This window comes from Lacerta agilis, chromosome 7 (genome assembly GCF_009819535.1).
Source record: "Lacerta agilis isolate rLacAgi1 chromosome 7, rLacAgi1.pri, whole genome shotgun sequence".
NCBI lineage: Eukaryota > Metazoa > Chordata > Lepidosauria > Squamata > Lacertidae > Lacerta > Lacerta agilis.
In genome coordinates, this window is record NC_046318.1 from 76508604 (window position 1) to 76528758 (window position 20155).

Genomic DNA, 20155 nt, shown 5'->3' on the forward strand with positions numbered 1-20155 from the left:
TTTGAAAACAGACTGTGCAATAGGAAGCACAGAAGCAGAATGAGGTCATGTTTCCTGCTAAATCTAGCTTCACAGGCATTCTTTCTGAAGAGTCCGTTGCAGATTAGAGATTAGCCCACTGAAGAATTTAGATGTTAAGGTATCTTCAACTATAAATAGAAGGGTCTTGCTTGTTGCATTGTCCTTGGCAAATAACAAATTTCAGAAACAGTGGGAGGTGGTAGATGAGGAGTTCACTAGGTCCAAGAGAAGGTCTGGTTTGGATGAGTTACTATCAAAACAGGTGTCAGCGAGAGTGGTGTGAGGGGAGAGATTATCTGAGAAATAAAGTGGTATTATGCATGCATGCATTTTTTGTCTTGTGCCCTGCTCCATATGTCACTCCCTCATGCCCACCTCCATCTCTCAAGAAAAAATTCATTGCTGCCCAGGGTGAATAATGACAATTTCAGTTTTTTACTTTTTTCAATCTTAATGTTGGTTTTTTCACAATTTGCAAATTCTTTTTAAAAAAGTTCACTGGCATTTTAATGTCAGTTTCTCCTAAAATTATTGATTTACAAATTTTTGCAAGCAATTTCCCCTAATATAATGTGTTGTTGTTGTTGTTGTTGTTTTGCATTCTACTCCAATATGTACATTTCTGTGCTATTTTGCCTACCCTATACATTTTCTGTATCTGTTACATGGTTGGAAAATGCATTGCAGAATCCAGAGATGTGCACATTTTGAAGGATGTTTCATTTGGTGCATTCCTTCAAGAAGTGTGAATTAGGTGGATTCACCCTCAGACAGAATCAAATTTCTCCTCAAGCCCTATTGTGACTCCAGAAACACCAGCTCTCAACATTAGCATATGGCAATTAGAAAACATGCAGATGAACAAAGAGCAGACAGTGTCAGGAGGAAAGGAACAGTGTCCTTCTCTTTGGGTGCTTCCACATCAACCTGCTTCTCTGCTATTGACACCATTTGCTCACAGTTTTATTTAGCCAAAATTCTACCAAACTGCTACATTTCCAGGGTTTCCACATTGTCACCATCCCCACCCCCCACCCCAAGCCAATTAAATGCAATTTTAAAATAAGCACAATTGCAGCACAGTCCTTTCAGGTGCAGACTATCTGTTGTCCGACTGCCTTAGGGTGGAGGAGTGACTGGTGATTCTGCCGAATCCTGTTTCACCAACTGCGGTGGCATTTTCACCTGTCCACTGTTGCTACCACATTAAAAACAAACACAAACTGAAACTTATAAAAGCTATTGCTCTTCTTAGCAGTGAAGTCAGAATAGTCTGGTGGAACTGTTAAGGTTGTAGCCAGTGTGACTCCTACTTAAGAGTAGACACATTGAGTATGAAAAGTTTAACCATGTAATGATTTGTGCTTTTAATTGGAATATCTTATAAATTTTTAATAAAAAAAAGAGTAGACACATTGAAATTTAACGAGCATGACTAACTTGGGTTCATTAATACTGGCACATCTAGAGTAAAACTTAGTTGGCTACAACCAATAGCTTTATCAGTTTCAGCATCAGGGTTGGACCGAATTGACACAGGCTATCTCTCACTTGTTTTACCCACCTCAAAATCAGCTGTTGGACTATATATATTTTTGTGCGGACCAGACTGGCTCCTTCCTTGCTGTCCTTCCACTGGCTTTTGGAACGGACTGCTTCTAATTATTAAGTTTGTACGTGGGTGGCACTGTGGTCTAAAGCTCTGAGCCTCTTGGGCTTCCTGATCAGGTTGGTAGTTTGAATCCCCACAACAGGGTGAGCTCCCATTGCTCTGTCTCGGCTCCTGCCAACCTAGCAGTTTGAAAGCACACCAGTGCAAGTAGATAAATAGGTACCACTGCGACGGGAAGGTAAACCGCGTTTCCATGCACTCTGGTTTCTGTCACGGTGTTCTGTTGCACCAGAAGCGGTTTGGTCCTGCTGGCTACATGACCCGGAAAGCTGTCTGTGGTAAAATGCCAGCTCCCTCAGCCTGAAAGCGAGATGAGCACCACAACCCTATAGTCACCTTTGACTGGATTTAACCATCTAGGCGTCCTTTACCTTTTTACCTATTTAAGGTTGTACACCACCCTTCAACAGAAGATGGTTCTATTGAAAGGCCTAGTGCCATTCTGCTTTTATTGTAATTATTGGCATTGTTTTCATAATTATATGTTTTTTTTAAAGTGTTTATTTGTGAGCATGCTCATAGTTCTATCAATGTTTAATTGTACTCTGTTTTCAGTAATTCTTATTTCTACCTGTAAGTCACCTTGAATCCCTGCCTAGGGGAAAAGAAGAAGAAGAAGAGTTTGGAATTGATATCCCGCTTTTCATAACCTGAAGGAGTCTCAAAGCGGCTAACATTCTCCTTTCCCTTCCTCCCCCACAACAAACACTCTGAGGTGAGTGGGGCTGAGAGACTTCAGAGAAGTGTGACTAGCCCAAGGTCACCCAGCAGCTGCATGTGGAGGAGCGGGAATCGAACACAGTTCACCAGATTACGAGTCTTCCCCAGATAAGGAGTCTAGGCAGGGTATAAATTAATGTATAATACAAATAACGATGATGACAACTCCTCTTTAAAGCTTAGGCGCTCGAGGACCTCAAGGTGCCTTTTGGAAAGTGTTTTGGCCGCTTTAACCTTTTAGAGGCGAAAAGAAGCAATCGGTCGCTTTCAAATGCGGAGCCCCCTTGCCTGCAAACCCTCCACAGCAGCACCCAACGCAGGAACCCGACCGGAGCGTGCAATCCGACGCCTCCGCACGAGGGCTACCAGGTCACGGCCAAAGAGGGCATGGGAGGAGAAGCGCGGCGCAGGCAGTCGACACTCCCGGTTTCCTCTCGACCGCCTCTACTTGAGTGGGGCGGCAAAAGCTCCGCCACTCGCCGGCACCCTCCCACAAAACACCTTGCGCCGTTCGCTTACGCAGGCATTTATTGAAACATAAACTAAACAAAGCAAGAAACCCCACCCCATCTCTGGTTATGCCCGCATTCCGCAGCTTGCCCACCCTGCCTTCGATCGGCAGCCGGAAGTGTGCTATAGCACCCCCGCGGCGTGCGGTGTCCTGCCCGCTTTGGCTGTTTGCTTTTTCCCTCCCTCTGTCGGGTGGGTGGATGCGTTGGTGTCACGTGACAGTGGCGGAAGGGGAGGGGAAGACGGCGTCTCCTTGCGTCGCGTAGCAGTGACGCGAGCGCGCCGTCGCTGGGACGCGAGAGGCGGGGCCGGGAGGAGACTGGCGATGGGTTCCGCTGAGGAGGAAGAAGCGGGTCGGAGGCGGCGGCGCTGCTGCTGCTGCTGCTGAGGGCCTTCCCTCCGGGGGAGACGAGAAGGGACGCCGCGGTGCCCCGACGGGGCCTGGTAGCGGCCCGCGGGTAAGGACAGGCCGAAGCCGCCCCGCAGGCGGGCAGGCCCCGGAGCGCCGCCTCAGCTGCGGCCTCCGGTGGAGGGGAAGCGAGGCCCACCGGCGCCTCACGAAGGGGCTCCCCCTCGCCCGCACCCGCTCCAGGGACCTGACCCGGAGGCGCCCGCGGACAGGGGAGGCCGGCCGGCCGGGGCCGCGGAGCGGGGCCTTCCCGGTAGCGGCGCCTCCCGTTCACCAGGGAGTGAGGCGCTCTAGGCCCTCCCTCGCCTCTCAAGGGTGGCCGTGGGGGAGGGGTGCGGCCTCTTCGGTGCTCGCGGAAGGTTTCAAGCCCGCAATTTCCACTGGAGGGCTGGCCTACCTCACAGGGTTGTTGTGGGGACGAAACAGAGAGCAGGACCTCATTGAGTTCCTTGGGAGAGAAAGGCGGCATAGTATCAGTGCAGGCAATGAGGTGCTGGGTGGGTGGGGGGTCGTGCCTAAAGCCGAAAGCAGCATATAGTCAAAATGCACTGGGTTTTCCCCTGGGACACCCTCACACCCTTCACAGTTTCTCAGTAAAGAATAATGTACACGAGTTAAGCGAACGCAAGTTGCAGGGTTACTGTAACCGGAGAGGACTTTTGTTATACACAGTACAGCGCCCTGAGCAAAGACAGAATTGGGTTTGTGTCCCCGTCCCCACCTTTCATTCTGCGCATGCCCTCAAGTGCCCTGTGTGATAGTTTTGCCCTCCTTTCACCTTAAATGAATTCCACTCTTTGTTTAGGGAAGCCCCGCTGCACCGCTCTTTCTTAATTTGTATGCCATGTTCTACTATGTCGAAAGCAGTTTTTCGTTTTTAACTTAAAGATGGTTTTCATTTAAAAAAATAAATAAATGTTAAGTCGCTGTGATAGTTCTGGGACCCCCAAAAGTATTTTTTTAAATATATAAATATATGTGTGTGGGAGATCATCTCGCCAGAGGCTGTGTAGGTGGCCGTGAATTTAGCCACATCCAATTGGAGTTGCAACCAGAGAGGTATTGGGGATTATTAAAAACCAGGCAGAATAAAACAAGGAAGGGTTGATTATTAGAAAGAGGATCTCTGTTACTCTGTCACTTATCCCTAAATAGTGTTTTTAATAGTGGAGTTTCCTTTCTAGCTTGGATGATTTTTGCACAAATTGACATAGGTAGAAAGCTATTGTCTGAAATATGGGCTAATTTATAAACACACTGCTTTTTTCTAAAGCACATTTGGGACTTAAGTTCAAGTTGGTAGGGACTGTGGTTTTAATTGTTGTAGTGGTTAGGCCAAGGCAAAGGTGAGAATGTTACATTCAATACAGAGTGGGGCTGTAGTCTTTTCTTTCTTTTTTGAGGACAAGGATTATGGCTCAGTGTTAAGATACTTTTCTTGCATGCAGAAAGTTCCAGGTTCGATTCCTGGCTCCTGCTCCCTCTCTGAAACCCTGGATAGCTACTGCCGATATATACAATAGTGAACTAGATTGAGTAAATTTCTGACTTAGTATAAGACAACTTCCTATGTTCCTTGTGTCTAGAAGTCTTTGCCCTTAGTATCAACTGGGACCTGGAGATCACTGATTGCCATTACTCCTTAGGTAATGAATAGTAGAGTTTGGGTTCCCAGGAAAACTGGGTTCTGCTGACTGTTATGCTGGAGCCTCTGAATCCAAGTTCCTACAGGATCTCCTGTGGTGGACTCGGAGGACTACGATACCTTCTGAGTGCTTGCACCATTCCACCTAAGTCATTGACACAGTAACAGTTCAGTGAAAGATCTTGCTCAGAGACACATATATTTCAACTTTTGCCCGGTCTGTTGAGTTAAGTGCAACCTTCTGCTACGGGAACCCTTTCTGTGGCAAGCTGGTTTAATGTGTATGGGATTGTATATGCAGTAGATAGCAAGCATTGGAAAGTGACATGTGTCAGTTCTGAGGCCCCGTAAGCAGTCGAGGTTTGTGTTCTGCATTCAGTTTTCTGAATTGATAAAGATAATAACACTATAGTGTTAACTCATGTGGTTTCCTGCTTTAAGAAATACACTAGTTACGTGAGAATTACATGATTGCCCTATCACTAACCATCAGAATTTAGGAACTAATCAGTGCTACAGTTTTGGGGTTAAGACTGCAATCTGTCACCCACTCACCTTGATGTAAGCCTCATTATCTTCATCAGGACATTTGAGTAAACATGCATAAGATTATGCTTTTAGTGTTCAATTTGCTGCTTTCTTGACTGCGACCCAACTGCCTAAAGCAGTGTTTCCCAACCTTGGGCCTCCAGCTGTTTTTGGACTTCAGCTCCCATCATCCCTAGCTAGCAAGGCCAGTGGTCAGGGATGATGGGAGTTGTAGGCCAAAAACAGCTGGAGGCCCAAGATTGGTGAACACTGGTCTAAAGGACAAATACAGGAATATCACCTTAAACAATATTTTCTATGGCAATGACACCCTTTATTTCTTTTTCTTTCTACAGCTAAGAGGAGAGAGGAGTAGAAGCTGTCAAGATGAGCAGAAAGCCTCCAAATCGTCCTGGGATCACATTTGAGATCGGTGCTCGTTTGGAAGCACTTGATTACCTACAAAAATGGTATGGAAGTTGATGACGGTGCCTGGTTTAGGTCAGAAATTATTTCACACGTGATGCATGATGGATGTGCTTTGAACTTCTGTTTTCATTTATATGCATTTTCATTCTTTGTTCATAAAAAGAACTTAAAATATGGTCACTTCTTCCAAAAAGAGTTGTTAAGGTACCGGGACAATTTGTGCAAAAGAACTTGTTCAGAAAACAGTTCTTACAACTAAAATAAGCCACAGGTTTACATGTTGGTTGATTGTTTTAAAGTGGATTCTGGTGCCACATTAATGTGTTCTATTTCTCCTATGAGAGATTCCTTACTAGCAATTCAGCAAATGTCACTTTTATACCATGTTGTTGTTGTTTAGTCTTTTAGTCGGGTCCGACTCTTCGTGACCCCATGGACCAGAGCACGTCAGGCACTCCTGTCTTCCACTGCCTCCCGCAGTTTGGTCAGACTCATGTTGGTAGCTTCGAGAACACTTTCCAACCACCTCGTCCTCTGTCGTCCCCTTCTCCTTGTGCCCTCAATCTTTCCCAACATCAGGGTCATTTCCAGGGAGTCTTCTCTTCCCACGAGGTGGCCAAAGTATTGGAGCCTCAGCTTCAGGATCTGTCCTTCCAGTGAGCACTCAGGGCTGATTTACTTAAGAATGGATAGGTTTGATCTTCTTGCAGTCCATGGGACTCTCAGGAGTCTCCTCCAGCACCATAGTTCAAAAGCATCAATTCTTCATTGATCAGCCTTCTTTATGGTCCAGCTCTCACTTCCATACATCACTACTGGGAAAACCATAGCTTTAACTATATACCATGGCACTAGATAATAGGCAATATTTATGGATATGGACAATGAAATTCGCTAGGTTGTATCTGGAATCATTAACTTGGTAGACTGAAGTTATTAGTGTTGTACTGAAGGAGGCATTTTGGAAGATTTGGAGCTGCCCTTGAAGATCGCTCAGAAGCTACAGCTGGTGAATAATCCTGCTGTCTGTCTCCTAATGAAATTTGGGAGATGAGCTGTTGTTCAGCCTGTGCTGTACCAGTTGCACTGGCTTCCTATTTGTTTCTAGCCCAATTTGCAGCCCTGGTTTTAAATCTTAAAACTAGACAGCCTGCGGCTCGCAACCCAGCTATTTTGCTTCCCTGTGCCATCTACAGTCTTCAGATCCAGTTCTACTTCAGTGTATTAGTTGAGGTCAACCACAGTGATTGCCCTGAGACTTTGAAATGTGTCCTCACCCCATGACAATTTTCCTTCCCTTTCTGCCTTTAGGAGGGGGTTGTTTATTTACTAAGATACTTTTAACATAGCTTCTCATAACATTGTTGCGGCAGTGTAAAAAACAACACATTAATAAAAAACAGTGCAATAAAATAGCTGCGGCTGTAAATTGGCAGAAATTAAATAGATCAGATATTGGAACTAAGTAGCAGGAAAGGTCTGGGTTGCATGTATTTTCTTATTTGTATAGTATAAAGGATTTGTTGATTTTTGTAGGGTTGATATGGAAACAAAGGTCTGTATTAAAGTCTACTTACAAACATGTTCAATATTAGCCCTTTAGATTTTTTCTTCAGTGTTACATTAACATCAAAGGGGCGGGGCGGCATGCAGTTGGGGAAACAAGCATGGTAGGTCTGTCCTATCACTGTTTCCAGTGTTCTAATATATTTGGGGGATTAGTGGGAAGCTATCTCCCTGCTTCAGAGCTTCATCCTCCGAAGTAAGAGGGCAATGGGGGAGAGCTGGTGTGCTCCCTTTCTTAGCAGATTGGCTCTGTTGAATGATGCCCAAAGTGGGCTATTTTGGTTTTAATAAACCGTTACTAGTGTGCATCCCTTGGACTGCCTTATTCTTGGGAGGCCCAAGTCACTTGGATGATGCCTCTTTTCTCGTCTTCCTACCCACAAGGTTGAAGCTAAGTGGTACAGCACCTCCCAGGTCCCAGGTTCAATCCCTGGCATTTCCAGAGAGGGCTGGGAGAGACTCCTCTCTGAATCCCTGGAAATTTAGTCCCAGTCACCAAGGGCAATACCGGGCTAGATGGAGCAATGGCCTGACTTTGTATAAGGCAAATTCCCGTTCTCCATCTCCCCGTGTGACTTTATTTTTTTTTTTTTATAAGAATTTATTGGTATTTTTCTATAACAACATATACCCACACCCACACCTACAATTAAACAAATGCAAAACAAATAAAACAAATACAAACAATGTCAAGTTTTCTTATTGCATCTTTCTAAAAGAAAAAAAAAAATTTTCTATTTCCATATCTTGACCATTGACTTCCCCTGCCTTTTCACCTTCGAATTTATATCCTTAATCTATTTTATAACCATTTCTCCTGAAAAAAGAAAAAAGAAATTCAATTCAATTGTATAGTTACATTCAATTACATCTTCAACATTTTACTAAGAATGCATCATCATAATAATTCTTAATCCATAAACTTAATCCACTTAAATTCACTTTACTTATACTCCACCTCACAGATCTTCGCAAATCATTCGCATCAAATCTATCTCTTCTATCCTTAAGATTGCTGCTAATAACATAAAAACTTGAAATATCTCCTTTCATGTTCAAATAAAAAATATAACAAAATATTGTTGACAGTATTCACCCTCCGATTTCAATTTACCATATCAGGCTACTTTAAGTTTTACTTAATGCTTCACCCCACACCCCCTCTGTCCATTATTCTTCTCCTGGTGGCATCAGCACTGAACTTCCATGTAGCTTCCCTCTCCAAACGTCCACAGATCCAGGCACAGTCCAAACCTCTCCTTGCCACGAGTTCAGAGGTGTCCATCTCATCATCTGTCAGCTTCTTCGGTTCTTTGTAACATTCCTTTTCTTCTTGTAAATACCTTAATTCTCTGTCCCTGGCCCCCGAGCTCACACCTCGGGGACTGGATATAAGAAATCTTGACGTCGCCTTGGGGCTGCCACCCCCAAAAAGCGAATTTCTTCTCCGAAGTAGCTCACTCATTTCTCTCCATCTTTCCATCCACCCTCTCAGCTCCTTGGCAAGGCTTTCTTCCAAAGTGTCAAAAGTTTTAAAAGCCTCCTCTGTGGGCAATTGGTTCCATTTCAGACCCCCACACAAGACTTTGACTTTTCTACAAAGCAGTTCCACCTTCAAGGCAGTGAGTCTCTGTTCATCCGTTAGTCCAGAGTTCAATACCAGTTCAAGGACGAAACCCAGCATACTGGCAGAGGAGGAGGAAGTGGGTGTCATATTTCTGCTCCCCTCTTTGTTCGTCGCCATTTTCCTGAGCTGGAGCGCAAATACCGCAACTTTAAATGGAGATATTTTCCTTTAGTTAGCTTCCCGAAAAAAGAGTTTGCCAGTCTCATGTGTCAATTTTAAATACATTGTAGCCAGTTCTGTAGCAGTAATCACTCAAATTGGTTAGATTCTTAAGCTCGAAGGGAGGGAGGCAGGCTGCCTTTCTCCTTCCCCCCGGATCGTTCCAAAAGCACGGTTTCTAATCAGATTATTTACTCACGACCACCGGGTTCCTTTAGCTCCATTCTTGAAAGGTAGAACTTAGACGCTCACCGCGGGCTTTGTCGCCGCATTTGCATCCCGGTTGGGGCATGTCCCCGAAGCCCGGCTCCGTTGTCCCTTCACCCCCACTCCCCCTTTACAGGGGGAGCGAGGGAAGGGTTCGGAGCCTCCGCGGGCGCTGCCGGGGAGCCCAGGGTGCGGGACGCTCTTCCCGCACCCCAACCGGAGCCCCGCTTTGCGGTAGCGGGGCTCCTAACCCCCGGGATGGACAGGGCGCTTCGGACCCGAAGCAGCCCTCGACCACCCGGCGATTGCGTCGCCGCCGGAAGTCCCTCCCCGTGTGACTTTAGAAGCAACCACATTATGTTAATTATCTGTAGTAATATAGTGAATCAGGAGTGACAATTTTATAGAAACTGTAGTAAAAACCTATGGATAATTGCAGCTGCATTTAATTCCCTGACATAGAGCGAAGTGACTTGGGAGGGGGGAGTAAGAACATAATGCTTTGAAGTGACATATGTAAGAGATTTTTGAAGTAAAGTTGGTTCTTATGTACTCATGAGAGTTTACCTTTATGAAATATGTGGAACGTCGTAGTTATAGGGTTCTAATGCAGAAATATGCCTGGGCAGGTAGCATTAGTTGTGGCATCTCTTAGATTGAGTGCCTTCACCAGGCATCTCACCTGTTGCCCAGTTTGCTATTTTTTTTGGCACCAGTTGAAGCCTTTTAATTTCCCAGGCACTCAAAGATGTACTTTAGTTGTTTTATGGTTTCTGATGGATTATATTGATTGTAGTTGATGCTTTTGCAGTTTCGTATTGATTTTATTGTATGTCTCTTAGTTTTTGCTGTATATGGAGCTGCGAATTTTATGCCGATGGGTGTCTTATAAATTTACTAAATAACTAATTATGTTGGTGTGTTTAACAAAGTGGGAATGATACTGCTTCCTGAATAGTTTTCCCCCTTGCCTTTAGTAATTTATGCCATTGCATTGAGAAACAGGCAGCATACTACAGTGGAACCTCGGGTTGCGGACGTATTCCGTGATGGAGGCACGTCCACAACCCGCAGTGATCATAACCTGCAGCGCCGCATCTCTGCACGAGCATGACGCGATTTGGCGCTTCTGTGCATGCGCGAGCGGCGAAACCTGGAAGTAACCCTTTCCAGTACTTCCGGGTTTCCTGCAGTCCGCAACCTGAAAACACTTAACCCGAAGTGTTTGTAACCCGAGGTACCATTGTACACATTTCCTTATCCTTTGCAGAGAGCTACCATAGACCTCTAGATACTCAAGATTTCCATTTGTTTCAATTTTGTGACAGATTAATACACAGCTCATAGTTGGCATGGCATGTCAACCGTGAGGGATTTGTTTATAGAGTTTTGTACCTCAGCTGGCAAGTTGTGAACCACATCAGGCCCTTCCAAATTCTTTAAATGCCCTGCAAAGGCTCTGCTTTTCCCTCCCATTTGCACCTTTCTGTGCTTTTCCAACTTGCCTGCTCACACCACCAGTCTTGGATACTATGTTTTTCTACTGCAGGTTGTGTCCATGGCTGTCCACGCATGAGTGGAAAGGATGTCTGCTCATGCAACAGGACTTCACCTTCCTCTCCTTTCCCCCTGCATACCTCCACACATCCTTAAAATTACTTTGGAGAGTTGAGGGATCCTCAGGGTTAGATTTTGGAGGCATGTGGAGGACTACAGAGGGAAGGAGTTCCCCTGCTCAACCAGAAGTCCAGTCATACAATATTGGATTCTGCCCTGCATGTGTGGACACACCATCTAGGACACACCATCTAGCTCAGCACATCAGGCTGGAATGTAGCTGTTACACAGTTAATTTGAAGTGTTTCTGTAGAGTAGAGGGTTATTGTGTTGAAGATCCTACTAAAATTAAATCTGTTAGACATGAGCACTTTTCGGTAGGCATGACCATAAAGAATTTTGGATAGATTTCTCAAATGCTTTCCTGACAAAGGATCTTCTAGATTTAGGGACAGTCAGTTTTCCTTTGCTGTGCGTATTTTACTGTTCTAATTTTATGTTTTAGTCTATGGTCGGCGTCATCTTAAAATTCTTAGACAGGTGGAAGTGTCTACCTTTTTCTCTTGGTGTATCATCACAAAAATACTCCCCCATCCTCTACAGTCCATTTCAAGAAGATTTGTTCCATTGTTACGCTACAGCTTTGTGAGATGTATAAAGGAGCTGGCATGAAAAGGTGCCTCTACCCTACCTTGTGAATGAGAAGGAAAAGATTTTGCTGTGTAGCCCACTGTAGTTCCTACTGTGTAAAAACAAAAAGGGGGGGGGTGTCACAAAATGTTGGGATTGAATTTACTTTGCTATGAAATAAAAATCCAATTGTTATGCCCAGTGTTGATTCTTAGACTAGGAGCCAGTTTTTTTTTGGTGTCTCTTTTATCTTTACAGTTTGTTTTTCTTTTATTATAATCCACATAGCACATTTTGTTTAAAAAGGAACAGCCCTACTAGAAAAAACTAACCAATAAGCTGAAACTGACACGGGGACAAATAGAAGAAAACGCCTTCACCCCGGTATGGCTCACCTTTATCACACACACACACACACACACACACACACACACAGCCCAACAAGACAATGACAAAAATCCACCAACAGCATACAAATCAATATGGCTAACCTGATCAAAAGCACTCACCCACCCCACTCACAAAGGAAACCAAAGACCACCACAGCCAACCACAAATGAACAATTGCACCCTACGCCAACCCCGACCTCTCTCACCACCGAAGGAACACAAGCAAACAACAGAGAACCCGCACAAACAACGCTGACACCAAACCCTACATATATTAAGTAAAATAGAAACATCGTCACCCCACCCCACCCATCTCCCCACCCCGCCCACCTCTTTCCCCCTGTTCTTCCTAATGTCTCAACAAACGAAACTGATTTGTAAAAACGTTACATGGAAAAAATATGAGAGAGACATTGCACTACCTTTGTAAATCAAAACAAAAAAAAATCCTTCCAGTAGCACCTTAGAGACCAACTAAGTTTGTTCTTGGTATGAGCTTTCGTGTGCATACACACTTCTTCAGAAACAAACTTTGTTGGTCTCTAAGGTGCTACTGGTAGGATTTTTTAAAAAAAATTATTTTGTTTCGACTATGGCAGATCAACACGGCTACCTACCTGTTTGTAAACAAGAAAATCTTTAATAAAAATATTTTTTTTAAAAAAAGAAAGAAACATTAACGTAAAGCAATTCAGTTAAAATAAATCCTTGCTTATTTTCTAAGGTTGCTATCCTAACCTCACTTAGCTGGAAGTAGATCCCAGTGAATTCAATAGGACTTACTTTTGAGTAGATATGGTTAATACTGTGCTGTTAATATCTTGAATAGATATCTACATATTGCTTCCAAGGAAAAAAAAATGGTTTGTCACATATCAGGTGAATGGAAGCTCCTATGCCCAAAGCCTCTTGCATGCTGTTGTTTTCTCAAAAATTATTTACTACTTTATTTGCTATTTTATTTATTTACTATTACTACCTATAGGTTGATTTTATTTTTATACTGAAGCATCAGCTAAACTTAGTTATGTGGTTTGAGTGATTCAGTCAACACACCATCAGATTCTCTGGAGGTATAAGCCTCCTTTTCATCCCCACAATTTCTGATCTTGGAAACAATTTGTGGAAACAGTACAGTGGAACCTCTACTCACGTGCGGAATCCATTCCAGAGGTCCGTTCGTGAGTCGATCCATACTGTGATTAAAACTAGGAGCCTTCCCAGACCAGCTGAAAGAGGCGGTTATTAAACCGCTTCTTAAAAAAAAACATATTTGGACCCGGTCATTATGGCCAGCTATCAACCAGTCTCAAATCTTCCCTCCCTGGGCAAGGTGATTGAGTGGGTGGTCGTTGAACAACTCCTGGCATGCCTGGAGGATGCGGACCATTTGGATGGCACTGAAACTGCCTTGGTCGTCCTGGTTGATGATCTCTGGCGGGTTAGGGACAGAGGTGTAAGCAGTTTCCTAGTTCTGCTGGATCTCTCAGTGGCCTTTTATACCGTTGACCATGACATCCTTTTGAACTGTCTAGAGGAGCTGGAGGCACTGTTATGTAGTGGTTCCATTCCTTCCTCCTGGGTCATGTCCAGAAAGTGGTATTGGGGGATGAGTGTTTGGACTCCTGGGCTCTCACTTGTGGGGTGCCTTAGGCTCTGTCCTCTCCCCCATGCCTTTTAACATCTACATGAAGCTGCTGGGAGAGATCATTAAGGGGTTTGGGCTGGGTGTCCACCAGTATGCAGATGATACCTAGCTCTACCTTTCCTTCAAATCAGAACCAGTGAGGACACTAAAGGTCCTGTGTGCGTGTCTGGAGGCGGTTGGCAGATGGATGGTGGGTAACAGATTGAGGTGAATCCTGACAAGACAGAAGTACTGTTCTTGGGGGATGGGGCAGGCAGGTGTTGGGGACTCCCTGGTCCTGAACGGGGTAACCATGCCCCCTGAAGATCCAGGTGCACAGCCTGGGAGTCATTTTGGACTCACAGCTGTCGATGGTGGCGCAGGTCAATTCTGTGTTCAGAGCAGCTGTCTGCCAGCTCCATCTGGTACCCTACCTGCCCGCAGACTGTCTTGCCAGAGTGGTGCATGCCCTGGTTCGAGGGGCTACCTTTGAAGGTGACTTGGAAACTACAACCAATCCAGAATGCAGCAGCTAGATTGGTGACTGCTAGTGGCCGCCAGGACCATATAACACCGGTCCTAAAGGATCTTCACTGGTTCCCCAGTACATTTCTAAGCACAATTCAAAGTGTTGGTGCTGACCTTTAAAGCCCTAAATGGCCTTGGCCCAATATACCTGAAGGAGCATCTCCACCCCCATCGCTCAGCCTGGACACCGAGGTTCTCCTCCAAGGGTCATCTGCTGGTTCCTTCACTGAGAGAAGGGAAATTACAGAGGGCCTTCTCAGTAGTGGCGCCCTCCCTGTGGAACGGCCTGCCTTCAGATGTCAAGGAAATAAACAAATATCTGACTTTCAGAAGACATCTGAAGGCAGCCCTGTTTAGGGAAGTTTTTAAGGATTGATGTTTTTATTATGTCTTTAGATACTGGTATGTTGTAAGCTGCCCAGAGTGGCTGGGGAAACCCAGCCAGTTGGGCAGGGTATTATTATTATTATTATTATTATTATTAAGGAGAAGCACATCCTTAATGCAGAGCTACCGCAAACTCCAGCCGTTAGATCACTCTTGATGACAGGAAGACAGAGTGTAGCAAGGCTCATACATGCATAAATAAAGTTGTTGATGAAATGGATGGAACACTGTTGATACAAGGGGAAAGGTAACACAATTCTGGATTCTCACTCTGTCCCGAAATGTTGTTGAACTACAGCTCCTGCCAGCCCAGCCAGCCTGACCATTGGTCTAGAACTGGTCGGCAGAGTTTTTGTGGCTTGGGCCGGTTCATGGTCCCGCAGACGCCACGGTGGGCCGGAGTGTGTGTGTGTGCGCATGCACTCATGCGCAAACGCTATTTCCAGCGCTCCTGGCACGGAGGAGGCGTGGGCAGCTTCCCATTGGCTTGTTATCCTGTATTTAATATGTTTGTTTACCTGTTTCATGGATCTCTAAATCGTGATGTTAGGACGCAGTTTGGTTGTATCCTTTTCTTGCCAATATTGTTGTAGTGCTTAGTTACCCCACCTGTAAAAGGGATAAAATGATTTATGCACTAGAAGGGTGGTTGTCTGAATAAATAACTCTGTTAGAGGAAGATAGGAAATAAATAATTGGTTTACTGTAAAATTTAAGAAGGTACAACTGAAATGTTCTATAGTGTAAAGCAGGGGTCCCCAAACCAAGGCCCGGGGGCCAGATGCGGCCCAATCACCTTCTAAATGCAGCCCGTGGACAGTCCGGGAATCAGCGTTTTTTTACATGAGTAGAATGTGTCCTTTTATTTAAAATGCATCTCTGGGTTATTTGTGGGGGCTGCCTGGTATTTTTACATGAGCAGAATGTGTGCTTTTATTTAAAATGCATCTCTGGGTTATTTGCGGGGCATAGGAATTAGTTCATTCCCCCCCCCCAATATAGTCTGGCCCCCCACATGGTCTGAGGGACAGTGGACTGGCCCCCTGCTGAAAAAGTTTGCTGACCCCTGGTGTAAAGTCTTGTATGCAGTCTTACATAAGGATAGGCTTATAGCTACTCACCTGATTGCTTAATTCATTTTCTTCCATTTGCAAGCCACATAGAGTTAACATTAGGGGGTGTTGGCACATTGACCAGTAAAAGTCTTGTGGGGCAGTGACAGTTGTGCACAAATCCTGGCATACAACTTCATCTTTACAAAATGACATCTTAGTTGCTTTGTCTTTTTCCATCCTTGCTAATTTGATAGCTCAGAAGAATCCTAACTCCAGCTTGCATGCATCTCAATAGGCAACCTAAAATGCTGTGGTGTGGATAGTTAGGGGAGGAAGTCTGAGTAACATCAAGAGGCTGAGCCTTTTCACCTGTCCTTTCCCGCTCATCTGCCATGGAGCCTGATATGCTGTTGCCTTAAAAGGGTGTTGGGAGAGAGACGAAGGAATATCAAGGGGCTATGCATGTTGTGGTTTGAAGGAAGACTGGTGGTTTGTTCATCCTAGGTGAGAGAGGTAAGGGTAAAGGGACCCCTGACCGTTAGATCCAGTTGCGGACGACTCTGGGGTTGTGGCACTCATCTCGCTTTACTGGCCGAGGGAGCCGGTGTACAGCTTCCGGGTCATGTGGCCAGCATGGGACAAAGCCGCTTCTGGCGAACGAGAGCAGCGCATGGAAACATCGTTAACCTTTTCCGCCGGAGTGGTACCTATTTATCTACTTGCACTGCGTGCTTTTGAACTGCTAGGTTGGCATGAGCTGGGACTGAGCAACGGGAGCTCACCCCATCGCGGGGATTCAAACCGCCGATCTTCTGATCGGCAAGCCCTAGGCTCTGTGGCTTAGACCACAGCGCCACCACCGTCCCATGATTGAGAGAGGGGTCCCAGGTAAAAGTTGGGATGGAGACTGCCAGCTATAGAGTGTAGATTAATTGTAGAGGAGCCCCCTCCCCCTTTGATATGGCCTCCTTAGTGAAATAAATTTGTATATGATCTTGTTTGTGCTTTATTTTAGTTCTGTATTACGCCACAGCCCTGTACATGTTTACTCAGAAAAAGCCCCATACACTTCAGTGGGACTTACTCCCTGGTCAGTGTGTACGGGATTGATTTGATAGGTTTTTCTCTGTCTCCTGATTAGTTTTCATCTGATATATATTTTTGTATTGCTTTATTTTTGTTTTAGCTTGAGATTTCTTGATAGTATGTGTTGAATTAATAGTACCACTGTATTCCGCTCTGGTCAGACCTCACCTGGAATACTGTGTCCAGTTCTGGGCACCACAGTTCAAGAAGGATCCTGACAAGCTGGAACGTGTCCAGAGGAGGGCAACCAAAATGGTCCAAGGCCTGGAAACTATGCCTTATGAGGAACGGCTTAGGGAGCTGGGTATATTTAGCCTGGAGAAGAGAAGGTTAAGGGGTGATCTGATAGCCATGTTCAAATATATAAAAGGATGTCATATAGAGGAGGGAGAAAGGTTCTTTACTGCTGCTCCAGAGAAGCGGACACAGGGCAATGGATTCAAATTACAAGAAAAAAGATTCCACCTAAACATTAGGAAGAACTTCCTGACAGTAAGAGCTGTTTGACAGTGGAATTTGCTGCCAAGGAGTGTGGTGGAGTCTCCTTCTTTGGAGGTCTTTAATCGGAGGCTTGACAGCCATCTGTCAGGAATGCTTTGATGGTGTTTCCTGCTTGGCAGGGGGTTGGACTGGATGGCCCTTGTGGTCTCTTCCAACTCTATGATTCTATGATTCTTTGAATTAATAACATCATGTTTTTCTGGCTGCTGCTGTTGGTGCTGCTGATAAATATTGATATTTGTACCGGTAATTGTTGCTTATGGTTTAAATTGCATTGTCTGTATTGTTTATTGCTGCTGATGTTCAGTATGTTGTAAACCACTTTAGGCAATATCTTGTGGAATAGTAGCAGACACATTTCACACACATTTGTAAGACATTCTTACTAACAAAAAGTAAAGGTTTGGACTCACAACCTTTGATGTCAGTCAGTACTATGTTGCACCAGATGTTTTGCAAGTACAAAAGATTTCCTTAAAACTAAGGAACTTTAGACCTGACTGCAGTCTTTAGTTCTACATAAATGATGAATATGGAAGGAAATTACCCAAATATATGTATGTGTCAAGACATTGTTGAGAAACACCTTTTTATTGTCAGATGTTCTGCTTCAGGGTTTGTTTGTTTTTTTGCAACTATGATTAATTTTTTTCCAGAAAATAATATCTTAAGAGGTGCTTTATGGAAATACTAGCACACCTTTGTGTAATTCTAAAAGTTTGCATAGGCAAAAAAGTAGAATTTGCATAATTCCCTAATTAGCAGATAAAAGTTTGAACCCACTCCATTGAAAAATACTGCTGTAAAACCATTAAACCATATATTTTTACTTAAAATGTTAATGCTTTCTAGGCAGCGTGATTGTTTGGCAAGGTTAATCTTCCACAATATTATTGCAACATATCTGTTTCCATCTATTGCCAAGCATGTTTGTTTTTTTAACGGCTTTCTATGGTGTGGCCCATTTTTGATGTACATACCTACTTTGGCTTATTAAGCTGAAATGTAAATGAACCTTCTACCCTGCACTCTGTTTTCCTACGTCGCCTGCCTTCCTCCTTTCTTGGTGCACTGTATACCTAATTGGGTAAATTAAGCATAGTTTTCTGTTAAGTCTGAACTGGTAAACTATGGCTACTTTGTTGTTGTTCAGTCGTTCAGTCGTGTCCGACTCTTCGTGACCCCATGGACCAGAGCACGCCAGGCACGCCTATCCTTCACTGCCTCTCGCAGTTTGGCCAAACTCATGTTAGTAGCTTCGAGAACACTGTCCAACCACCTCATCCTCTGTCGTCCCCTTCTCCTTGTGCCCTCCATCTTTCCCAACATCAGGGTCTTTTCCAGGGAGTCTTCTCTTCTCATGAGGTGGCCAAAGTACTGGAGCCTCAACTTCAGGATCTGTCCTTCTAGTGAGCACTCAGGGCTGATTTCTTTGAGAATGGATAGCTTTGATCTTCTTGCAGTCCATGGGACTCTCAAGAGTCTCCTCCAGCACCATAATTCAAAAGCATCAATTGTTCGGCGATCAGCCTTCTTGATGGTCCAGCTCTCACTTCCGTACATTACTACTGGGAAAACCATAGCTTTAACTATACGGACCTTTGTTGGCAAGGTGATGTCTTTGCTTTTTAAGATGCTGTCTAGGTTTGTCATTGCTTTTCTTCCAAGAAGCAGGCGTCTTCTAATTTCGTGACTGCTGTCACCATCTGCAGTGATCGTGGAACCCAAAAAAGTGAAATCTCTCACTGCCTCCATTTCTTCCCCTTCTATTTGCCAGGAGGTGATGGGACCAGTGGCCATGATCTTAGTTTTTTTGATGTTGAGCTTCAGACCATATTTTGCGCTCTCCTCTTTCACCCTCATTAAAAGTTTCTTTATTTCCTCCTCACTTTCTGCCATCAAGGTAGTGTCATCAGCATATCTGAGGTTGTTGATATTTTTTCCGGCAATCTTAATTCCGGTTTGGCTACTAGTTTTTGACAAATCAGGGTCTGAAATCAGAGTTTGGAATTGTTTTTTGGGCCAGGTTCTGAACCTGGTAACTGTATTTTCCCTGTTCTCATTTAATAGGAAACTACCCAAGAACAGCCCTGTTGGATCAGATTTAAGGCCCATTTAGTCCAGCATCCTTTTATCACAGTGGCCAACCAGATACCTATCAGAAGCCCTTAATCAGACACTGAGTTTAACTGCACTCTTCCAGCTAGTGATTCCCACCAACAGGTGCATGTACAGAGGCATACTGCCTCCGTCTGTGGAGGTACCACATAACCATCATGGCTAGCCACCATTATGCTTAATTGAAGCACAGGTGTACCTTGGTTGATGAATGCCTTGCAAGTCGAAAGTTTTGGCTCCCAAATGCTGCAAACCCGGAAGTGAGTGTTCCAGTTTGTGAACGTTCTTTGGAACCCGAATGTCTGATGGGGCTTCTGCGGCTTCCGATTGGCTGCAGGAGCTTCCTGCAGCCAATCGGAAGCCACACCTTGGATTCTGAACGTTTTGGAATTCGAACGGACTACCGGAACGGATTCCATTCGACTTCTGAGGTACGACTATTCATTTACAGTGAGTGAGGGCACAGTGGAAAGATCCATTGATATCATCGCTTAATAATGCCACTGAACCATTGTAGCATTTCCCCACTGTTAGCACTGTATTGTGAATCTCTGCTTCAAGCCATGGCCATATTTATGAGACTACAGCTATAGTCCTAACCCCACTTACCTGAGAGCAAATCCCATTGAATAAAACAGGACTGACTTCTGAGTACACATGGTTAGGATTGTGCTTTGTATGGGCTGCACATATTTAGCTATTTCAATCATCAGTGTTACAGCTACTCTGGCTGTGTTCATGCTTAATTTAGTTGGATAGTTCTTTGGGGTGGAGAAATAAAAG

The 20155-nt window shown here is 44.6% G+C and overlaps 1 protein-coding gene across 3 annotated transcripts in view; it reads left to right on the forward strand.

Annotated features, from left to right (window-relative positions):
- The first annotated feature begins 3209 nt into the window (after positions 1 to 3209).
- The window catches only part of PHF20L1 (PHD finger protein 20 like 1), a 62849-nt gene continuing 45903 nt past the window's right edge, over positions 3210 to 20155 (forward strand). Inside the window, exons 1-2 of one of the 3 annotated variants that reach the window (XM_033155882.1) lie at positions 3210 to 3381; positions 5862 to 5975. In XM_033155882.1, the coding sequence (XP_033011773.1) occupies positions 5893 to 5975 (83 nt within the window). In that variant the 5' untranslated portion in view covers positions 3210 to 3381; positions 5862 to 5892. The remainder of the gene's footprint in view (positions 3382 to 5861; positions 5976 to 20155) is intronic. The other 2 variants (XM_033155880.1, XM_033155881.1) reach the window with 2 other exon arrangements.